We start from the raw sequence: 20,738 nt of genomic DNA, 5'->3' as shown, positions 1-20,738 counted from the left end.
CAGAGCATCATGTCATGGAATTTTACTACTGTGTTTTGATCACTTTGTAATTTCGATGGAAATGAGGAAAAGGAGCTATTTTTCAGTTTGTTTGTTTGTTTTTTAATTTTCCTTTCCCCATCCTAAGCAGCTAAACAGGTCTTGGCATTGTATCTTTTAGCGGATTATTTGTGTTTATGGCAGAAAACAGAAGCAACTTCTAAAAACAAAACAAACTTTCTGGCTTGTCTTGGGACAGATTGTGCTATATGTACACATTGGGGGAGGGGCGGGTTGGTTAATGGTTTTACAGAAGACTGGAAGGAAGGAATGGTAAGCAGAGCCCATCTAGGGGTCCAGAAGCATCATTTTCTTCCTGGAGGTGGGAAGCAGACCTGGAAAGGCTGTGGAGAGAGAAATGTCAGCAGGGTTACAACCGGGGCACCACTGGAGAGAAGTGGAGCGGGGCCACCAGACTCCAGAGGACTCTGTGGATTTAGGATATGTGTGTGTGTGTGTGTGTGTATGTGTGTGTATGTGTGTGTATGTATTTTTTTTAATGTACACTCCACTTTTTTGTTTTTAAGACAGGTCATTTGCTCAGGGCTGCCTCCGACTCACTGTGTAACGCAGTCTGAACTTGCTTCTCCTTGTCTTAACAACTGAACCACATGCATACCTACAAGTATGCTCTAAATATTGTTTACACAAAATCAGTTCTTGGCTTTGTCCTTTTGTTTCCTTTTTCTTGGACAGAAAATGATTTAGTAGTGATCTAATCAAATCTCACCTATTAGTAAGATTTTATTATTTCTGTTAACAGCTCATACTTACTCCAGGGACCACTCTAAACCAAGAATGGCTTAATTTAATTAATAAATTAATAAATAGTAAAGACCGAATTCTGCTATAGTTGTAAGCATGACCTATCGCATAGTAGTTTCTTGTTGCACTAGCATTTCTTTCCCGACCCCCCTGCTTCATGAATATCCTGTTGTACTCAAATCCTAAACTGCATATGCTGTAAGGACATTGTAAAACTTCATAATACTGAGTATAGTTTTACAACAGTCTACGTTAAGATGTATATGTCCTGTTCTTCCATTTATCAGTTACTCCAATTTCAAAAATGAACATCTTATCAGACACACTCTTAACATTAAAATGCCTACTGTTGTTATGGCTAGGAATGTATAAACATATACTTATATGTATACAATAACAATTAGCAACCAAAGAGGGGGAGGGGGCTTGAATTTGAAGAAGAGCAGGAAGGAGTGTATGGGAGGGTTTAGAGGAAGGAAAGGGAAGGAGAAATGTTGTAATCAAATTATAAAGATTTGATTTTAATCTTTCAAAGATAAAAATAAGTAAATAAATAAATATATTGTTAATTATGATATTTATATTCTGAGTTTTATTGAATGTCATCACTTTTCTACTAAGATCACTGTGGGTAGGAGGTCAGCCTATGAGCCACTCTACGTCTGAGAAAGCGATCTGTTTTCTGTAGAGAATTCAAAAACAAGAACATAGGCAATTAGACGCACTGTGTTTTTTATCATTATCCTGCCTCAGAAACTCTGGACAATGTCAATGATAAAGCATCCCTTCTAGTAGAAAAAATGTGTCAGTGCAAGTTCAAACATTGCCAATTGGCACATTTTGGTCGTTTTTGTCTTAATAAACATTGAATTCTTTGGAAGCTTACAATCCAACATAATGACACAACAAATAGTGAAGAATTTAATTACAATTATATCTTTTTATAATAATCACTATGTTAGTCATTGTTTATATCAAATAACCAGCAATATAAAAAAACCAAAGAATTCCAAATAATTATGAAATTATAACCAAATAAAATAAAATCTTACTATGAACTGTCTAGTGAGGTTATTTTAGTAGAATATTTTCAAATGTGAAAATTTGAAAGTTTCCAGACAATCTAAAGAAAGGAAATCAGGGACTGGACAGACAGCACCACTATTTAAATAAAGCACATGCTGCTTTTGCAGAGGTCCTACGTTTGGTTCCCAGAACCCAGAACATAGTAAAAATGGCCATCCCACAAAAATCTATATACAGATTCAGTGCTATTTCCACCAACATTTCAAGACAGTTTTTCACAGATCACAAAAGGACCATTTTCAGCTTCATATAGAAACACAAAAAAAAAAAAACAGGATAGCTTAAACAATTCTGAATACCAAAGGAACTGTTTGCTAGAAGTATCGCCAGCTCCAGTTTCAAGTTGCACTGCAGAGCTATGGTAATAATAACAGCATGGCATTGGCACAAAAAAGATACAATAATCAACTGAGTCAAACTGAAATCCCATACATAAATCCTATACAGACACCTAATTTTTTATAAAGAAACCTGAAATACACCCTGTATTTCATCTTAAACAAATAGTTCTGGTCAAACTGGATGGATGTCAGTAGAAGAATGCAAATAGATCCAGACATATCCTCCTGCACAAGAATCAAGTTCAAGTGGATCAAAGATCTCAATTTAAACCAGATACACTGAACCTGATAGAGGAGAAAGTGGGGGATAACCTTGAACACATTGGCACAGGAAAAGACACTCTGAACAGAACACCAATAGCACAGATACTAATATCAACAATCAATCAATGGGACCTCATGAAGCTGGAAATCTGATGTACAGCAAAGGGCATTGTTATTCAGATGAAGTAGGAGCCTACAGGAAGGAAAAAGATTTTTAACACTATACATCTGATAGAGAGTTTGTGTCCAAAATATATAAAGATCTCAAAAAAACTAAATATCAGAGCACAAATAGCCCAATCAAATATTGGAGTATAGATATAAACAGAGACTTCTCAAAAGAAGAAACTACAATGGCTGAGAAACACTTAAGGAAATGCTGAACATCCTAAGTCATCAGGTAAATGCAAATCAAGACTACTCTGAGATTTTCATATAAGAACAGCTACCAGAATGACAAAGATCAATTAAGCAAATGACAGATGGCTCATGCTGGTGAGGACATAAAATAAGGGGAACACTCGTTCATTGTTGGTGAGTGCAAACTTGTACAGTCACTATGGAAATTAGTGAGGTGCTTCCTTGATAAGACGTGCTGCCTCTGGATCCAGCTGCACCACTTTTGGTCATATACCCAAAGGGTGCTTCAACACACCACAGAGACACTGCTCAGCCATGTTTATGGCTTCTCTATTCATATAGTCAGAAATTGGAAGCAACCTTGATGCTCCTCAGCAAAAGAATAAAGAAAATGTAATACATTTATACAATGGAGCATTACTCAGCCATTTAAAAAGATTAAATTTACAGGTAAATGGATGGAACTAGAAAAAAATTCATCCTGAGTGAGGTAACCCAGAAAGACAAGTATGATATGTTTTCACTTACATATGGATATTAACTGTTATGCCAATGATAACCAAACAACAATTCATAGAATTTAGGTATATAGAGTAAGGGACTTGGGGTGTGGACAGATTGATCTCCCTAGGAAATGAAAATAGTTATGGATGGATGGGTGGGAGTTCTAGAAGGAGAGGGTCAAGTGAAGATGGGAAGGAGAGATGTGGACCATGGAAGGAATACAGGAAAAGACAGCTAAAGCTAAGGACCATTTAAAGAGTAGTGTGGAAACCTAATGCAGTGGAAGCTTCCTAACATATACATAAATGGAGGTAATCTAAATAAAATCTCTAAATAATGGGGGACACAGAGGCCAAAATTAATATTTCTTGTCACCAGGTGAAGCTTCCAGTTACTGGGATTGAGTTACAACAAACTGAGTTGTTGGCCAAAGAGGTTATATGGAAACCCCTAAACAACCTAGGCTATTGCCAAGACTATAGATTGTTTGCTCTCCACAAACAAACAGCAGGATCTCATTGCTTAAGACAACACCCATAGAACTAATTGAGCATGGAGAAGTTGACAAGTGCCTATATAGAGCCTTCACCCCATGTGCTACCATCTTTGGCAGTGGAAGGAACTCTGCACACTACCAAAGGAGAAATGTAAATCCATGAGATGGAACTTGTCTTAATTGGGGTTTCTATTTCTGTGATGAAACACCATGACCAAAAACCAAGTTAGGGAGGAAAGATTTTGTTTGGTTTACTCTTTCACATTGCTGTTCATCACTGAATTAAGTCAGGACAGGAACTCAAACAGGGCAGGATCCTAAAAGCAGGAACTGATGCAGAGGCTATGGAGGGGTGCCACTTACTATGACTTTTTCAGCCCACCTTCTTATAAAAGCCAGGGCCAACAGCCCAGGGATAGACCTCCCCCACTGGTCACTAAATGAGGAAATGCCTTACAGCTGAATCTCACTGAGGCATTTCATCAACTGAGACCGCTTCTTCTGATGACTCTAGCTTGTGTCAGGTTGACACAAAACCAACCAGTTTGGAACCCATACCAGACATGGCTTGGGTGACCAAGAAACTGAGGCTACATAACCCATAAACGCAGGGTAACCAAATACTACTGTTCTAAAAACTAAAATAACATAACAATAAAGTGACTCCTAATGACATTCTGCTACACTCATAGATCAGTGCCTTGCTCAGCCATCATCACAGAAGCTTCCCTCTGCAGGAGATGGGAACTAATAGAGATCCACAGCCAGACATCATGCAGAGAGTGAGAGACCTTGGAACACTCTGCCCTAAACAGGGATGTCTCCATCACACCTCTCCCCTCAGGGATGAGAGATCCCTGCAGAAGAGGAAACATAAAGAGAGAAAGTCAGAGGGGATGAAGGATAGAATTGAACTCAACAGCACCTATGAAGGTTCCTTGTCTCATAATGTCATGGCATAGCTTTTCCCTTTTCTTTAAATTTTAGCATCTTTTATTTCTATTTTTATTTTATTGATGCAATTTTTCTTCTCTCTTTTTTTTTACCCCAATAGGTCCTCTGTGTATATATTATGGCTTCCAGTTTACTGTTTTTATAGGATTCCTGAGTGTGTGCATGAGTAGGTCTGTTTTTGTGCCTTCCCTTGGGCCCTTTTCCTTGTTTGTTTGTTTTGTCCTATTCTGATAGGTTAGCTTTTGTTTCATCTTATTATATCTTATTTTAGCTAGTTATTTAAAAAGCAAAGAGAAGTTTCCTTGATGAACAATGAGAACTAGGCTTATCTGTAGGTCTAAGAATAATGTTTAGGATATAGCGAGAGTTTACACCGCGTAGTAAAGCGGTCGTAGGTTCTCCTTCAAGATCCCTAACATACTTTTTTGTTATAATACTTTATTTATTTTTATTTTATGTGCATTGGTATTGTGCTAATGTGTATGTCTGCGTGAGGGTGTCGGGTCCCCTGAAACTGGAGTTACAGAGAGTTATGAATTTCCATGTGGGTACTGGGAATTGAGCTCAGGTCTTCCGGAAGAGCAGTCAGTGCTCTTAACTGTTGATTCATCTCTCCAGACCCCTTGACACACTTTTTTAAAAAATAATATTTTAAAATAAGATAAAATAAATTTGTTCAGTCTTGACATTTATGTCAGTCATTTGTATTTCTGTGTTCATTTTTAGTAAACAAAATATACATAATTTGAAAGTTGTGCATTTAATGTCCTTTTCCTGAAATTATAATATATAGTTTATTCATGATAAAAAAGGCAGAGATTATTAATCTTGCTCCCAAACATTTAGTTAAAAGTTGATAAACTATTTTAAATGTTGGTAAGATAACACATAACACCTCTCATTTTTTTGTTCTCCCTGCTTGCTAATGAGAGTTATGGGCAATTGGGTGAATTTCCTTCATGTATTTCAACACTTTGCTTTGGAGAGTATTTTTATTCCAAAAATATTTTCTTTAATACCCTAAATGTTTGCCTTTAGTTAATAAAAACGTGTGAGGAACGGGGGGGGGAGCACTTAGCATGTGTGCAACACAAGGATAATAAGCTAGCTTAGTTAAGAACCCACTTCCCACATCCATGCCATTTGCTCTAACTACTACAGATAAAGAAATACACACCAAGAGCACAGCTGTCAGTGTGGCCTAGAACACAGAAGTGGTTTCAGCCACAACTAGTGGCTGAGACCAAGCCCATCTGTGTCTGTCTGAACAGGAATTCCCTAATTTATAGACAGCCATTGTCTTACAGCCTCTGCTTCCACTCTGTCAAGTTTCTCATGAGATTCACCAATCAGTCTGGAGCAGAGAAGCAGAAACAAGACAGGAACCTCGAGCTGCAGACCAAGTCTTCCTGTGTGGTCCCTGTACCAGCCAACCAAGTGGGAGCCATTCAGCCACTAGCTGATTTATTCCTTCCTCCCTTCTCCAGCCGGTCCTTCAAGGCCAATTTACTGTTGCTTCCTGTTTTTGCCAAATACTACTCCTTGTACATGCCAGATTTGATTCTTAAATGTCAGAATCAACAACACAAGTCAATCATAGTTTTGTCCCTTGTAACTGGCAAGTTGTATAGCATTGTAAGGACTGGTACCCTCAGTCTGGCTACACAGTACTTCCTTCCTTCTGCCTCTGCTTCCTTCAGAAGGCTATAGTGACCTAACTCCTTAATCAAGAGTCTGTAAGAGTTAGACTTCAGGGCTGGTAAATTCATTTCTAAAGACTTTTTACCTTTAAAAAAATATAAATTCTATGTTGTATTTTCATATTTTATGTCCTTTACATTCCATATGCAATAAAGAACAGTGTTGGAAAACACATGGAACTTTACAGAGGTAAAGCAATATTCCTACACAGCCATCCCACTAGCATTACTAAGGTGGGGTAATGCAAGAGTGGACAGTCTGAGCTCTCCCTCCTGTATGTCCTATTCAAAGACCTATTACACCTCTGGCAAAATAAGGAATGCTTGCTATATATTTAAGACAATGGATAGGTGTCCAATAGAGCAGAAATCATTAAAAATCATTAAGTTCTTCTTCTGCTATTCCTCTTGAACAATCTGGCATTTTGTAATGTGAATTATTATGCCAACACCAACAACTGAGGTGATGTCCTATAAATTAAGGCAGGAAATCGCTGAGTAGATAAAGGTCCTTACCACTAAATATGATGTCATCGTGTGTGTGTGTGTGTGTGTGTGTGTGTGTGTGTGTGTGTGTAAAACAGAAAAAAAGGCTTTTTAAATCTACAATTTGCTGCTATTTTGTTCCACGATGTTAGTCAACTGTTGGTAAAGAGAAAGACAGTCATAGAATACTGACCAATTTTTCTTAACTAGTAACTAGTAACTACTGTCCTCAATGTCCAGTAGCATGAGCAGATTCAAGGAAGAACAGGGGAGAAGTCCTTAGGCCAATTCTTGGATTTTTTTATTCTTTACAAGTTGTGGAATGTATTTCTACTGACTCATTATAAACTGAAACTGTATCGACTTCATGGTATAAAGTACAAAACAAACAATGACCATAATTTAGTTAACAATAGAAAGCAGGGAAGTAGCTTAATCAAATACAACTAAACAAGAAAGGTAGACCCAAAGAACAAGACATAGACAGAAGAAACAACTAAACTTTGAAAAATTAGATGTTCTTTTGCCCTATTGTCCCGAGGAAACCCAAATAACTTGTGAGTATCTGAGCTGTACGTATCTGGAATGTAGGGTTGGGATTCACAGTGGGATGTAAACATGTTAGAATATTTCCCTAAACTCTGTTACAGTATGGTTGGTTCCTCCACTGCATCTTGCTCTTTTTACTGAAAGGCTGCCTTAGGTTTTGTTCAACATAACACACTTTTGTTAAAAGGGGCTGAGATGTGAAAAATATTTTCTTTATTCACAGGAGGTTAATTCAAGTTAGTTATTTAAATAACAATACATTCTTTTACAGGTCTGCTAGTATGCTTAGTTTCACTCAATGTCGGATTTATTTAAACATTTAAAGTGAAGAGATAAAATTTTAATGTTGAATATGTGATCTTAGTCTGTATTTTAAGAAATATATTAAAAACTGGGGAAAGTTATTTTTAGAATTTTTATCAAATCTATATTTCTACTCAATGTATTATAAAGTATTGAGTCAATATAAATATTATGATCTAAGTTATGTAGACTTCATTATCTTTTTGGATAATTTAAGAAGAAACTTGTAAGTTCTTAAACTGTTTTAAATATTATAACAGTTATTGTAACTTATACAGACTAACAAAGACTTAGCTGTCATCTGGGGAAAAAATTAGTCCAAACAAATAATCTAACAAAGTCACAAAATTGAAGGCTGAATTCTAAATAGAACAAATGTGCAATAAGGTTAAAACAACAGTGAGAATCCTCTGAACGAGAAAGCATAAATTCAAACTTAATCTGAATTACAGACAACACTAAAATCTTCAGGATTTCATAATTATTTGAGCATCATGGTTTTCCTTCTTGAAACTCAGAAGTTTGTTCACCTAAAATTTCATCATAGGCCTGTCATAAGAACTCAGGATCAAAAATCAAATTGACTTATGAAAATATACATTAAAAACTGCCTATTTTTCCCCATCTTCACAGGGCCATTTAAGGAACGTCCATTTTCTTTCAATCAAGTATCTTTTCATTGTATAACTTCAGTTTGTATTCTCTTCCCCAGCTGTGGGACAACAGTGTCGTACCTTGTAAAGATTTGTCACTTGTATTGGTTTAATAATAATTAATGCTGATTGGCCAGTAACCAGGCAAGAAGTACAGGTGGGGAGACCAGAATAGGGGAATTCTGGGAAGAGGAAAGGCTCAGTTTGCAGTCATCACCCAGACGCAGGCGATGCAAGATGAGAATGCCTCACTGATAAAAGGTAACAAGCAGCGTGGCTAACACAGACAAGAATTATGGGTTAATGTAAGATGTAAGAGTTAATTAATAAGAAGCCTGAGCTAATAGGCCAACCAGTTTATAATTAATGTAGGCCTCTGTGTGTTTCTTTGGTACTGAACCGCTGCAGAACCGGGCGGGACAGAAACCTCTGTCAACATTTTCCCTCTTTTATAATCTCCTGGATAAATTAAAATCATACAATCGTTCCAGAAATGTGACAAAGGTCACCACTGATCACAGAATCCATCATGTGGGGTCTCATAGGGCAGTGCCTCAGTAGGTCTCCTGGTAGAGTTGGCTAACTTCGCTGAAGCGCAGGCATCCTATGTGTGTGACAAATACAGTGCAAGAGAGGAAGGCTTTTCTGACTCTTGATTTGAGAAGATACGGTTGCTCCATCATGATTAAGGATGGCTTAGGAGCAGACAGCAGTGTCCCCATTGCAGAGTGGATACGGCTTCTTTTGTAGCCTCAGCCAGGATGCAGAGAGGCTTGGTGGAGGAGGGGTTGGAATAATCTCCAGTGTTCGCCCTCAACAAGACCCTTCATCCAGTCAGCCTCATATCTAAACTAACCACCCACTGAAAGAGCACCGGCAGCAGGGGAGCAAGCGCCCAAGTGCACGAACCCCTGTTCACAGGTCACATCAAACCATTAACAGTTCATTACAAAGGCAGTCAATTAAACCTGACGCTTTGTTTTTGTCTTTCTCTGGATAGAAGAAAGGTTGCATAAGTCTTTCAAATTCTCCCTGATGCATCTACTTGCCAAAGCCTGGTGGACTGTGGATCTCTGCTAGCCTTAGACTCCTCGGAGTCTTCTCTAAGAGTAGTTGCCATAGAAGATATTCGCTGACTGTGTTCCTCATACAGGTTCGCAAGTCTGTGACAGTACTCGATTAAATCCAAATTACCATTTTCTCCTATGATCTCTACTTAAAGGATTAAAAACAGTTATAATAAAGAGAAATGGTTTGTTCGAGGATATACAGGAAGTTGGTATACTAACAGGCTCCACAAAGCCCTCACGCTTTAACCCTATTGGCAGCAAAAAAGGGAATAAAACAGCCTCCTCTTCCTCGCTCAAAGAGTACATCTAAGGAGTATTAGCTGGCCCGATTAATGGACCATTTTCCCTGCCTCCACACTTGTACCCAGTTACTAACATAATTATTTGCATTAAGTTCAAGTTGAACCGTCTTTTACCTCACATTTAATATTGAAAGAAAAATATAAAATTTAGGGCTGTGTAGATGGCTCTGCATTTAAAAAAAAAATATTGCTCCTGCAGAAGTCCCAGGTTTAGTTCCCAGCCCTCACAGGACGGCTAAGAATTGTCTAGAACGCCAGTTTCGGAGGATCTTACTCTCAAATGCTTTCCTTGGGTACCACATGCACAGAATACACAGACAGACATGCAGGCAAAACACCCATAAAATAAAGAAAAGTAAACACATCTTTTTTAAGAAATAAAATATAAAAATTTAAGACATATAATAATATCTAATAAATTTGAAGGACTGTCCTGGGGTTGAGCGTTCTAGTCAATGTTTCTTATGATTCAAGGCGAGGAAGGTAGTTTTGGCCTCCAGGCTCAGCGGTTGCTTATTTACGAGAAAATCGTAGCTGAAATACTTGATATTCCACTAAATTCTGCTTCTGTGACTCAAACAATTCTACCTGGGGAGAGTGGAGGTTCAAGCAAGAAAGACAATAATCCCAACTTGCCTTACCGTAGTGTTATGTTTTCTTGCAACATTAATTGTGGAATGTGAATGCTGCATGTGAGAATATTCTATAGCGGCCCTCGGAACTCAAGCTCTAGTGCACAGACGTGAATCATTTGGAAACAGCAGCTGAAGGTAAACTTTAGGAAGGAAAATATGGTTCTCCCCACACTTGCCCTCCCTGACTGTTGCTTTCTGGTGTGCTCTGGACTGAATCTGCTGCCTGGGTACCACAGTATCTTACTAAGATTGATATTTCTCTTTTTTTTATTAACAGCTTTGGGGATTTTCCGTGCTTGTTTTAGCTTTTCTAAGAGCTTGATTCATTCTAAAGTAATTTTAATGTTGACATCGGCATCCTATATACAATTTACAGATTTTTTTCTTTCCCCTCCCCCAGAATGGGATGGTTGCTTTCTTCAGTTTATTTTCAACTCCTGAAATAATTCTCTCAAGAGAAAATATGATTCTCCCGTTTAAAAGACATAAGTTAATTTTAAAAATTTCAACATGCATGTGAGTAACTTACACTGAAAGTAAAGTAATTCTAGAACCCAATGGACCAAGCATCCAATCCTTTATTTATTTGTGTCCACATTTTTAGTGTGGACCTCAAGATCAGCTCTTTTCCACACTTTGCCACATATTGCTGCTCTGCCCTCTGCACCATGAAGATTTGGGAGGCTGCTAATGAGTTCTGTGACTATCAGTAAGGAGCATGAATGGGAACCGTGGATAGGAATACAGTCTAGGAATTTATTGTTTGCTTTCCTTCCCTGCTGAACATCTGGGGACTGGCTAGATGGCATCTTTGCTCCCAAGGCTGCAGTGCCTCTCCAGGCCCCTTCCCCACACATCTGCTCTGCAAATCTTCTGCGAACAAGTTTCATCATCTGCCTAAGAGTCATGAAAAGCCCTGAGCTGTGCTGGGCTACTAAGTATTGCCTACATTGTGTTGAGAAGATCTGACCACAACAGTATCAATAGTAATCAAATTTCCCTCAAATGATTCAGCTTACAAGTGTTTCCTCTTCTGGGACTCTGAACAAATGCTGGGGTAATACAGGGATAAGAAGGGTGTGGCTTGTAAGCAAATGCCACAGCCAGGCCCTGTGTCGTGGGTGTGGAGGAGAAGGGCCCCAGGCTTAGTAGGGCCTTGTCTTTGATCTCATATTCCTCTGGCACCATCTTAGAATTGCTAGCCACTTTTAGACAAGGACTCACTGTTTAATCTCACACTGTGATGCACAGAACCTATAACTATGCTGTAGATGCCGAATAATGCAATGTAATAACAATCGCAGGTGCTTGTCTATGCCTTAATGCAGTGGTTCTCAACCTGTGGGTCATGAGCCCTTTGAGGTGACTGTTTCATGGGGGTCTCATATCAATACTTATATTATGGTTCAAACAGTAGCAAAATTACAATTCTGAAGTCGCAATCAGATAATTTTATGGTTGGGGGTCACCGCATGAGGGACTGTATCAAAGGGTCCACAGCGTCAGGAAGGTTGAGAACCACTGCTTATGTCTTTTAAAGACTTGAAGTCCTTGAAGATGGATGCACAGCAGTCATTCCGTCCTTTGACACCCAGTGACAGGCAGAGCCACAGAGCACTCAACTTGCTCAAGGCTGCACTGCCTGCCAGCTTGAACCCTTGATTCCAGATAAGGCAGCCGAGCTTCCTTGGTGTCATGTACCTCCGTGATGGAATCATAGAAAAGACAGCACTTACATTTAATTTACAAATGAGTCTTAAAAACAGGAACCTACCATGAACTGACATTCTGGAAGGAGTGTGTTTCCTCCGCAGAAAGGCGAAGGGCAGAGTCATAACTGTGAAAGAAGCCTGGTCACAGCAAACGACAGAACCTGAACTTCTCTTAAAATAATACCAGTGATCGTGTCAGAAGTGTTTTATGAAAGTTACAAAAAGTAATGTTTTCCTTGTTCTGACACATCCAACAGTCAATTAAAATCTAAATATGGTATTACAGAACTCAATCATGCCTTTCTTAAGGTGTATATAGATATAGATAGATAGATAGATAGATAGATAGATAGATAGATAGATAGATAGATAGATAGATGGATGGATGGATGGATGGATGGATGGATGGATGGATGGATGGATGGATGGATGGATGGATGGATGGATGGGTGGGTGGGTGGGTGGGTGGGTGGGTGGGTGGGTGGGTGGGTGGGTGGGTGGATGGATGGATGGATGGATGGATGGATGGATGGATGGATATGTGTATGTAGGTTTATAAACACTTACTGGCTTGGTGTGGTGTGCGTGTGGCTGTGTGTGTGTTTTGTGCATGCATGCCACAGCATGTGGATGGAGATCAGAAGAAAAATTAAAGTAGTTCACTTCTGTCTTTCTACCATGTGGATTTCAGAGATGGAACTCAGTTTGTCAGGCTTGGTGGCAACTGCCAAAACTTACATGTGTGTGTGTGTGTATACATATGCATACATACATATATTTTTCTAGGAAGCTCATTCAGTATTGGAAAGTTGTTAACACCCAGTTCTAGTAATTAATTAAATAAACACAGTATCTAATATATACCTTAATTATATTCAATTTGTTTCTAAAACATGGAATTATTGCTTGCATGAAGAGGACCTTTAATATCCCACTGCTCATGAAAAGGAGGGTGAAAGAACATATTATGAGGATAAGGATATCATTATCTTAGAGAGTATAGACTTGCAAGGTCTTACTTTAACTGCTTTGATGCCTATTTTAAACCTCACATGGCTTTGCTATCTAAGTGTCACGTGATATTTATTTAGCTCTTTGCCTGCTGAGCAGAGGACAATGAACTTTCTTTGGATATATTGTTGTTGTTAGCTTCTTTTCTTCCAAAAGTACTAAATATCACTCCTACTAATCTATAGATACATTTTCCCCACATTTTAAACACTGTTTACACTAATAGATTTTTTTTTATAGGTCTTTTTAATTAGAATCTATCCTCCACTGTTTGAACAACTCTCATACAAATGACAAAGGTGACTACTTGGTTATGTGGATCATTTTAAACATTTCTGGGGGGAGGATAGGGGACAGAAACGTCTTCCCATCATTATTTTTATCTTACTGTCAAACTTTGTGAGCTGAGTCTTAAACATCCCAATCTCACAACATGAAAACAAACCCCTCTCCCCTCCAAATGAATGAGCCGCTTGACAGGGCTGTCGGGCTTTAAAGGATATCTTAGCCACGGGTACTATTTTAAGAGATGAGCAAAGAGGGGAAACCCCGAAGACTAGCTCATAAAATATGAAGGAGAGGTGCAAAGAAGACCTCATAAATACTCCTTAGAACAAGGGATTCATTGTTTCCTCCAGTCCTGTGAGCGGTTCCTGTGATCTCAGCCCTTGTCTGTGTGTGCATTAGCAAAGCCTCTTCCTTTGACCTGTGGTGTGTTTGTTTTTTTTTTTTAAGCCAAACTACTACATTATTTATGACTGTACATAGTAGTTGGTCTGTGTGTTCCTTATGCACATATACTGAGATATATGCTTTCTTTTCCCCAAGTCAGTATTTCAATGCAAAAGGGTGAAAGGGTTTTTTGCTAGAGCTAATGTCATTGGAATGTCATTGGGGGTGTTAAATTAGCTTTTGTGTCAGCCTGAGAGGGACTGAGGATTTCCCAGCACGTTCTCCACCTGCACACCTCAAGGACCAGCTTTGAGTAACTACCTCATTTACTGCATTTTTAAACTATTTTTAAGAAGTGTTTTATTTCTTTATCAGCCTTATCTACATGGTTTTAATCTAGTTCATTATTGCCTCTTGAGAACTTAATAGGGGAAATAATTTCTTAATATTAGTGGGGTTGGTCTTCAATAAAGATAATATAAAGAAAAGTTGGATGGCAATTGAATGTTGAATTAGTTTTGTTCAGTGCTGTAGTCTTTTCAGTCTTTTACTTTAGTTTATTTTTTTCCTTTTAAATTTTAATCATCTTTAAGAATAGTAAAGTCAAAAAAATCTATTAAGTTTTATCAAAGCGATCCTCAAATAGAGTGGATAAGAGGAAGGCAGGGAGGGGGTGTCAGAGAAATCATTGCAAGGGACAGCAGAAGCCAGAGAATTCTAAGGCCCTGGGGTGCTCTCGTCCCAGTGGGTGGAGGCTGCAACTGGCAGATCATTACCTTTTCCTTTTCAGCTACTGAGGAAACAGGAGGCTGTACCTAGATTCTCAAACTGGAACTAATTGATTTTCAACTAATCTAAGCCTTTAGTTATAAAGAAAGTAGGACCAAAGGCAACTCCCAGGAAGGGTGGGAGCAGTAAAGACAGCATGCCAAGAAAGCCTGGGGCTCCAGAAACTGCAGAACTAAAAGGGGGAGAATTAAAAGTGTTGGGGTTGGGGCAAAGGGTAAGGAAAGAGTGTAATTATAGACAGTGAGAGACTAAGGAGCCAGAGGTGGGCTTGGGACCTGTCCAACTCCTCCCAGCTGTGTGTCCGTTCCTTCCTAATTCCAAAGTTACTTGTCATTAGACTTTTGAAACTGACTATTTTGTAAATGACCATTAAAATATTTTTTTTCTTATACTATGTTTATAATAATCTCCCTCTGGGAGCTGCCCCAGTCATTCGGCAATAAACTAGCTTTAAGAACCTCAATCTAGTTGTCTTGCTTATAAAAGAGAATGATTATTGATGAAGAGGGAAAAGGGTTTTTGTCCTTAGCAATAATTTAATTTTTCCCTTCAAACAGAGGGAAAAAATATTAAAGACAACTCCCAGTTTTACCCAATATCAGTATTTCTTATTTCAGACATAATCCATGGTGGTTTGAATCACCTTTTCTCTCAACCCATCACTTATATTAAACAATATTTTGCATGTGTTTATGGATATGTTATATTATAGCTGTTAATGATTCTGTTGGAGAGCCTCCATGCCATAGGCAGCATCTTTACAAAGATTGATACATAAGTTCCTCTCCATCAACAACAGTAAATACCAACGATGACTTTCAAAGCTGTCAATTGATGACATAAACATTATATTTTTTCTAACAAAGGGGGTTTATTGATTTTAAAAAGGGAGCCTTAATTTAGTTCTCTGTATTGCTCCTTTTATATCTAACATGCTATAAATCATGAAAATGCCAAATACTGCATCTATATACTTTATACCAGTACACTAATATATATGCTTAAAATGTGTCTAAAAAGAATTTTAAATCAACACAATGATCCAAAAACCACTAATAAAAACAAATGTCAGTTTTTGCTTTCAGAAAAATTTATGTAGGTAATGAATAACACAAGTTTCACATTTTTATGATTTTCTCTAAAATATTTAGTCTTGTATCATTTAGTATCATTAAATAATTAGATGAAATATTGTTATCTAATTTTTAAAAATAATTTTAGAACTACCCCATAGGCATATTTCCCAAGACAGGAATTGTACTTAAATACTAAAGGTGTATAATCTAACTGCTCATTTGTATAAGTACTTCATTCACAAACCAAGTAAACATTTAGGAAAAAGAGATATAAAAAGTAAAAAGAATTACCAGAAGGATATTTTTATTCCCCATAAAATTAAGTGTTATCAGTTCAACAATAATTTGGCTGATATTCAACAATTTTTGGGTGGGGATTTAATCTGCAAAAATTTCTCACTGTAGCAGAAACTAAATTTGGTCTGACCGTTTAGATTTGCTTCTTTAAAATGAACAAGTTGTTAAAAAATCATTTAAATGTAAAATAGTAAGTTTGATTTATTTAGATGCTTACCTACCCTAAGTCCCATTATTTATATCTCATATTTATCTTTTATAAATAATAATACTTTTTCATTTATCAAAACAATACCAATTCACAAGAAAGTTTTAAAATAAATATTTTGTTGGATATGATTCTGGATCTGGATTAAGTTAGTTATGAGAAATGTTACAGATGCCATTCACATATTTATACACGCAGGTGGCTTTCTCAGAACACGCCCCCTACTACATTAACTGAACTCATTTGGAAATAGTCTCCACGACATAGAAATCTTTTCAGATACTAAATAAATAAATATCTCTTGAGCTTTGTGACAGTGTGAAGCATAGTGAAGGTAATATATGCCGGTGAATTACATGAAAAACATTGGAATTTTTGTCCATTTTATAATTATATTCTTCTCTTTGCTTTTCAAGTATGCTTTGATTTGTCTTATGCATGGGAGAAATACAGAAGTCAGCTTTACACTAGGTAGTGATTGGCTATAAAGTTTGATTATATTAGTAGGCATATTTTATACTTGATCTTAGCCATAAGGCTTAGAAGCAACAGTAGGTATGTTTTAAGAGTAATAAAATTATAGCTCAATTTTACTTCAAGGCAATGGCAAAAATTCACCCAGAATAAGAATCCATTTTCTGGTAATTTCTTATGAGATTTGAGGATTATTAATAAAGAAAAAACATATGGTTTGTTATTTAGGAAAACAGCACTCATCACCTGTTTAAGCATGATCAAAATAATGCTTATGAAGTTTAAATCTATTATTTCCTAGAATAAATAAACAATTATATGTGCTGATGTAAGTAACGGGCTTGTAAACAGCTGACCATCATTCTATGACCAACACAAGAAAAATACCGTTAACTTAAAAGCAAAAATATTACTTAATAGTAAAACAGGGTTCTAGAAATTATTGAATAAACTGTTTTCTGTTTGCTTTGTTTTCTTATTTTATCTATATTTATAAAACATCATGGCATACAACTTCAAAAGTCTAATTATTTTACAAAATAACACTATATGTCTATTGAGAATGATTAAAAGATTCAGTTAAATGAAATATATTAAGACAGATTTGTGACTGAGCTGGTTTTGCTTAATCACAAATTTAGATGCCCTAAACAAACAACTGAATTTGGTCTAATAGCTTAGATTTGCTTCTCTAAAGTGACCAAATCAATAAATAATTTAAGGTAAAAATGACGGGGTTTGATTTATAGTTAGATGTTTACATGGTCTAAAATCTATGTAAGATGTCTGCAGCTAAACATGGTGATTTCAGTGATCTACATTTAGTGATGCTGAGCAAAAGATATTCTATTGATATTAATATGAATCCTTGAATTAAAAAAACTGAAAAGTCACATGTTCTACAAGGAATATTTTCAGGCCCCTTAGACTAAGAAGAAGCAATCAAACCAATTTAGAATTAAGTCCTATTTGAAAGCTCTTACTCAAGCCTGTTAATTATATGTACAAAAGAAAACGCCACGAGAAAGACCTGCGGAGCACCTGGCATGCCGTGGAGGATGGCTTTCTACAGCTCAGCACTAAAAGCTTTGTCCCTGGTAACACAAAACATATGATTTAGTAAGCCCCTTATCCTTCATGCCAGGATTCCTAAGAGTGAATGACCACAGCATAGTAAGAAACATACATTACAAACATGGCCACATGTCCCCAAGAGTCACTGCCATCTGACTTTTCAAAAAGTATTTCCTTTGAGATAGTATACAAGGATATTTTTTAGTAGGTGTAGAGCAAAATATTTTGAAGTCACCCCAGATCACATTTTAATGTACAATTTAAAAGGTATTACTTTATAGGGACCTTCACTCTTTAAAATTTATTAAATTTGTTGGTTAAATTTTAAGTTTTATTATGTTTAATGTTACTTTCCTTTAAACGTCTAAAGACAGTCAATTCGTCTTTAGTTTGTACTAAAGTATTTTAAGTTAAAACGGCCCTTGTAAAACCATTTTAAGTAGGTAAACTGTGTAATATTCCTGTAGAGGGAATGCTAGGCAGGGGTCTGCCATTTGAGATTGTCAGTATTTAAAAATTACTGCAAAGCAACAGCACTGAATAAAAGACAGTTTTAAAACCTATTCCTTAATATCCTGGTTGATATTTATAGAAAATTGTCAGTTAAGTATATTTATCTCCAAGGGGAATCTGGGATAGATAAATACCATCAAGGCAAGTTTCATATTTATCTTGCCCATGTCAAAAATCAATTAGGCGTGACTACATTTTAATCGTCACAGTGAAGGGGCGTTTCAATTAGGTTAGATTTTCTTTTCTAAACTGTTTTGTCTTTGAACTCCCTTGATTGTTAATACTTTGCAGTTTCAGTTGATCTTGGTCAACTTCATTTAAAGATTTGTACAATCATTTCTTCCCCTAGATGAAATTTTTAAGTAGCATATGAATATGTATTCACACGTTCTTTAAATTACTAACAAAAATGGTTTGGAAAGTTACTTTTATTTTCCCATACATACATATTTGTCTCTTCCTTTCTTCATTTCTTTCCCTTTTCTTTTTTGCCCAAAGCATTGCTATCCTTATAAATTTCCTCTTTATAAATTGCCTGGTATGCATATCTTTAAATTAAATTTAGCAGGCTCTCAAAGGACCAAATTCTACTCAAATTGTGACCATTAAATTTTAGCTATCCCACATTAAATATATGTGACGCTGTAGCCTAAAGCATAACCTTGTATCACTGTAAAAAAAAAAAAAAGGAAAAAAGAAAAGAAAGAAAGAAAGAGAAGTTATTGAGGAGAGTTTTATAAAATAAATATATAAACACGGCCACCTACCAAGAAGCTACTTTACCATTAGAAAAAAATTCCTCTTTATAGTACGAATGAACAAATAAATGAACAACATACCTAAATTGACGAAGCTCATGACCATGTCGGCATCATTCAGAAAGTTGGTATCGTGTAGGCTGGCAAGAGGAGGGCTCTGGGTAGTCAGCGGGATCCTTGGAGACAACTGCATACGATGAGCATACCCATTGGGAGAGGCTGGGTATCCCTTTCTGGCCTCTTTGGCCTCTCCTGCCAGGGATACCCTCACCAAGTATTCCGACTCTTCAGGATTGTCTTCGCTGGCCATGGCATTGTACAGATCCAGCATAAAGAGGGGGGCAGAAGATGCTTGTTTTCCAGGTGAGAACGGCCTGGGTCTGTGAGGCAAACCCAAAATAGAGAGAATTTCCCTCTGTATTTCCCGTCTTTCATGGTTCCGCAGTCTTCTATAAATAAAACTGGAGTGAACGTGATTGTCTCCCAAACCTCCTTTGGCATAACCCACTTGAACCCAGCCGCACCAGAGGAAGCCCACAAGACCCCTAAGTAAAAATACGGTCCAATGCATTTTTGTACAAAAGCAAAAGTCGATATTTTAAATCCTTCTTGTCCACTTAAAAGTAATAATAATCCAGGTTCCTTGAAAGCACGCTTTGTCAGTAGCTGTGAAGTTGTAAAAACAAATTTACCTATTCTTCATGACAGTGGTATTTCTGAACACAACATACTCAGTCCATTTTCTTCTGTTTTAGATACTTGCAGATACGTCAAGAGTAGTGATTGCTAAGAAAGCTGAGATTCAGATTTCTAATTATCCACAGTTGTTAAGGACTTTTGCAGTATTGATGGAGCAAGAGCTGGCTAAAATTATTCGATCAAATAACCTATGCATTCCTATGTGAATGTATGATAATCAGGCTCTGGTATTTGAACTGACGAAAGCTGGTCTTCTGATAATCTGTAGCTCCCAAGTTCTCTTCATTGGCTCTGCCTTCTTCTCAGTGCTTGAACTCTTTCCAAGACAAATCCTGAGTTCAGAATCACAGATCTACGCTGGTCTGCACCTTGCTGTTGGAATTCTATTTGTCCGGCAGCCTAGTGATAACTTCAACATCTCTTGTATGGTCTTAGTGTAAAACAAGACCCAAGGTTATACTGCTCAAGTAAATGTATTTCCCTGAGTTTACTTGAAATCCTTCTGTAAATCCATTCAATCTTTTCCTCCTCCTTACAGTTAATTCCACCTCCAGCAGGCACAAATATACCAGCCCTCTTCAAGAGAGATCTAAGGAGAAATGTAAGCACAACCCTGCTGGGAAAGAAGAGGCTTCTCATTGTAATTTGAAACTGGTAAAGCAAAAAGAAGTTAACCCTTTTGCTACCAGAAAAGCCTCCATTTTCGCAATTTTAGAACTAGGCATACAACATACAACAGTGATGTGTGGGGTGGACAAGTTCCAGGGAGGATAAAAGCCAGTTTTCAACTAGCAGACTGAAAACTTTGCCACCCTTCCACCCAGGGTGTTTTAGGTCTTTTTAGAGGAGTGTATTTATTGCGCTTCCATATTAAGACTCAGGTTGTAGCAAGTTAGCTTAATACGCCTCAGTTCCATGCTTGAGATTATTTCAGCTTTTGAATGCCTT

General features: G+C 37.3%; 1 protein-coding gene across 3 annotated transcripts in view; it reads right to left on the bottom strand.

Moving 5' to 3' along the window:
* The window catches only part of Bmp5 (bone morphogenetic protein 5), a 143,016-nt gene extending 122,577 nt beyond the window's left edge, over positions 1–20,439 (bottom strand). For 2 of the 3 annotated variants that reach the window (XM_087905378.1, XM_085689397.2), the window contains exon 1: positions 19,173–20,439. In XM_087905378.1, coding sequence (XP_087761504.1) covers positions 19,173–19,662 — 490 coding nt within the window. In that variant the 5' untranslated portion in view covers positions 19,663–20,439. The remainder of the gene's footprint in view (positions 1–19,172) is intronic. The other variant, XM_048423970.3, reaches the window with a different exon arrangement.
* Positions 20,440–20,738: the final 299 nt, after the last annotated feature.

This window comes from Myodes glareolus, chromosome 4 (genome assembly GCF_982192425.1).
Source record: "Myodes glareolus chromosome 4, mMyoGla1.1, whole genome shotgun sequence".
NCBI lineage: Eukaryota > Metazoa > Chordata > Mammalia > Rodentia > Cricetidae > Myodes > Myodes glareolus.
The sequence above is the reverse complement of the archived record's forward strand: the minus strand, read 5'-3'. Positions and strand labels throughout refer to the sequence as shown.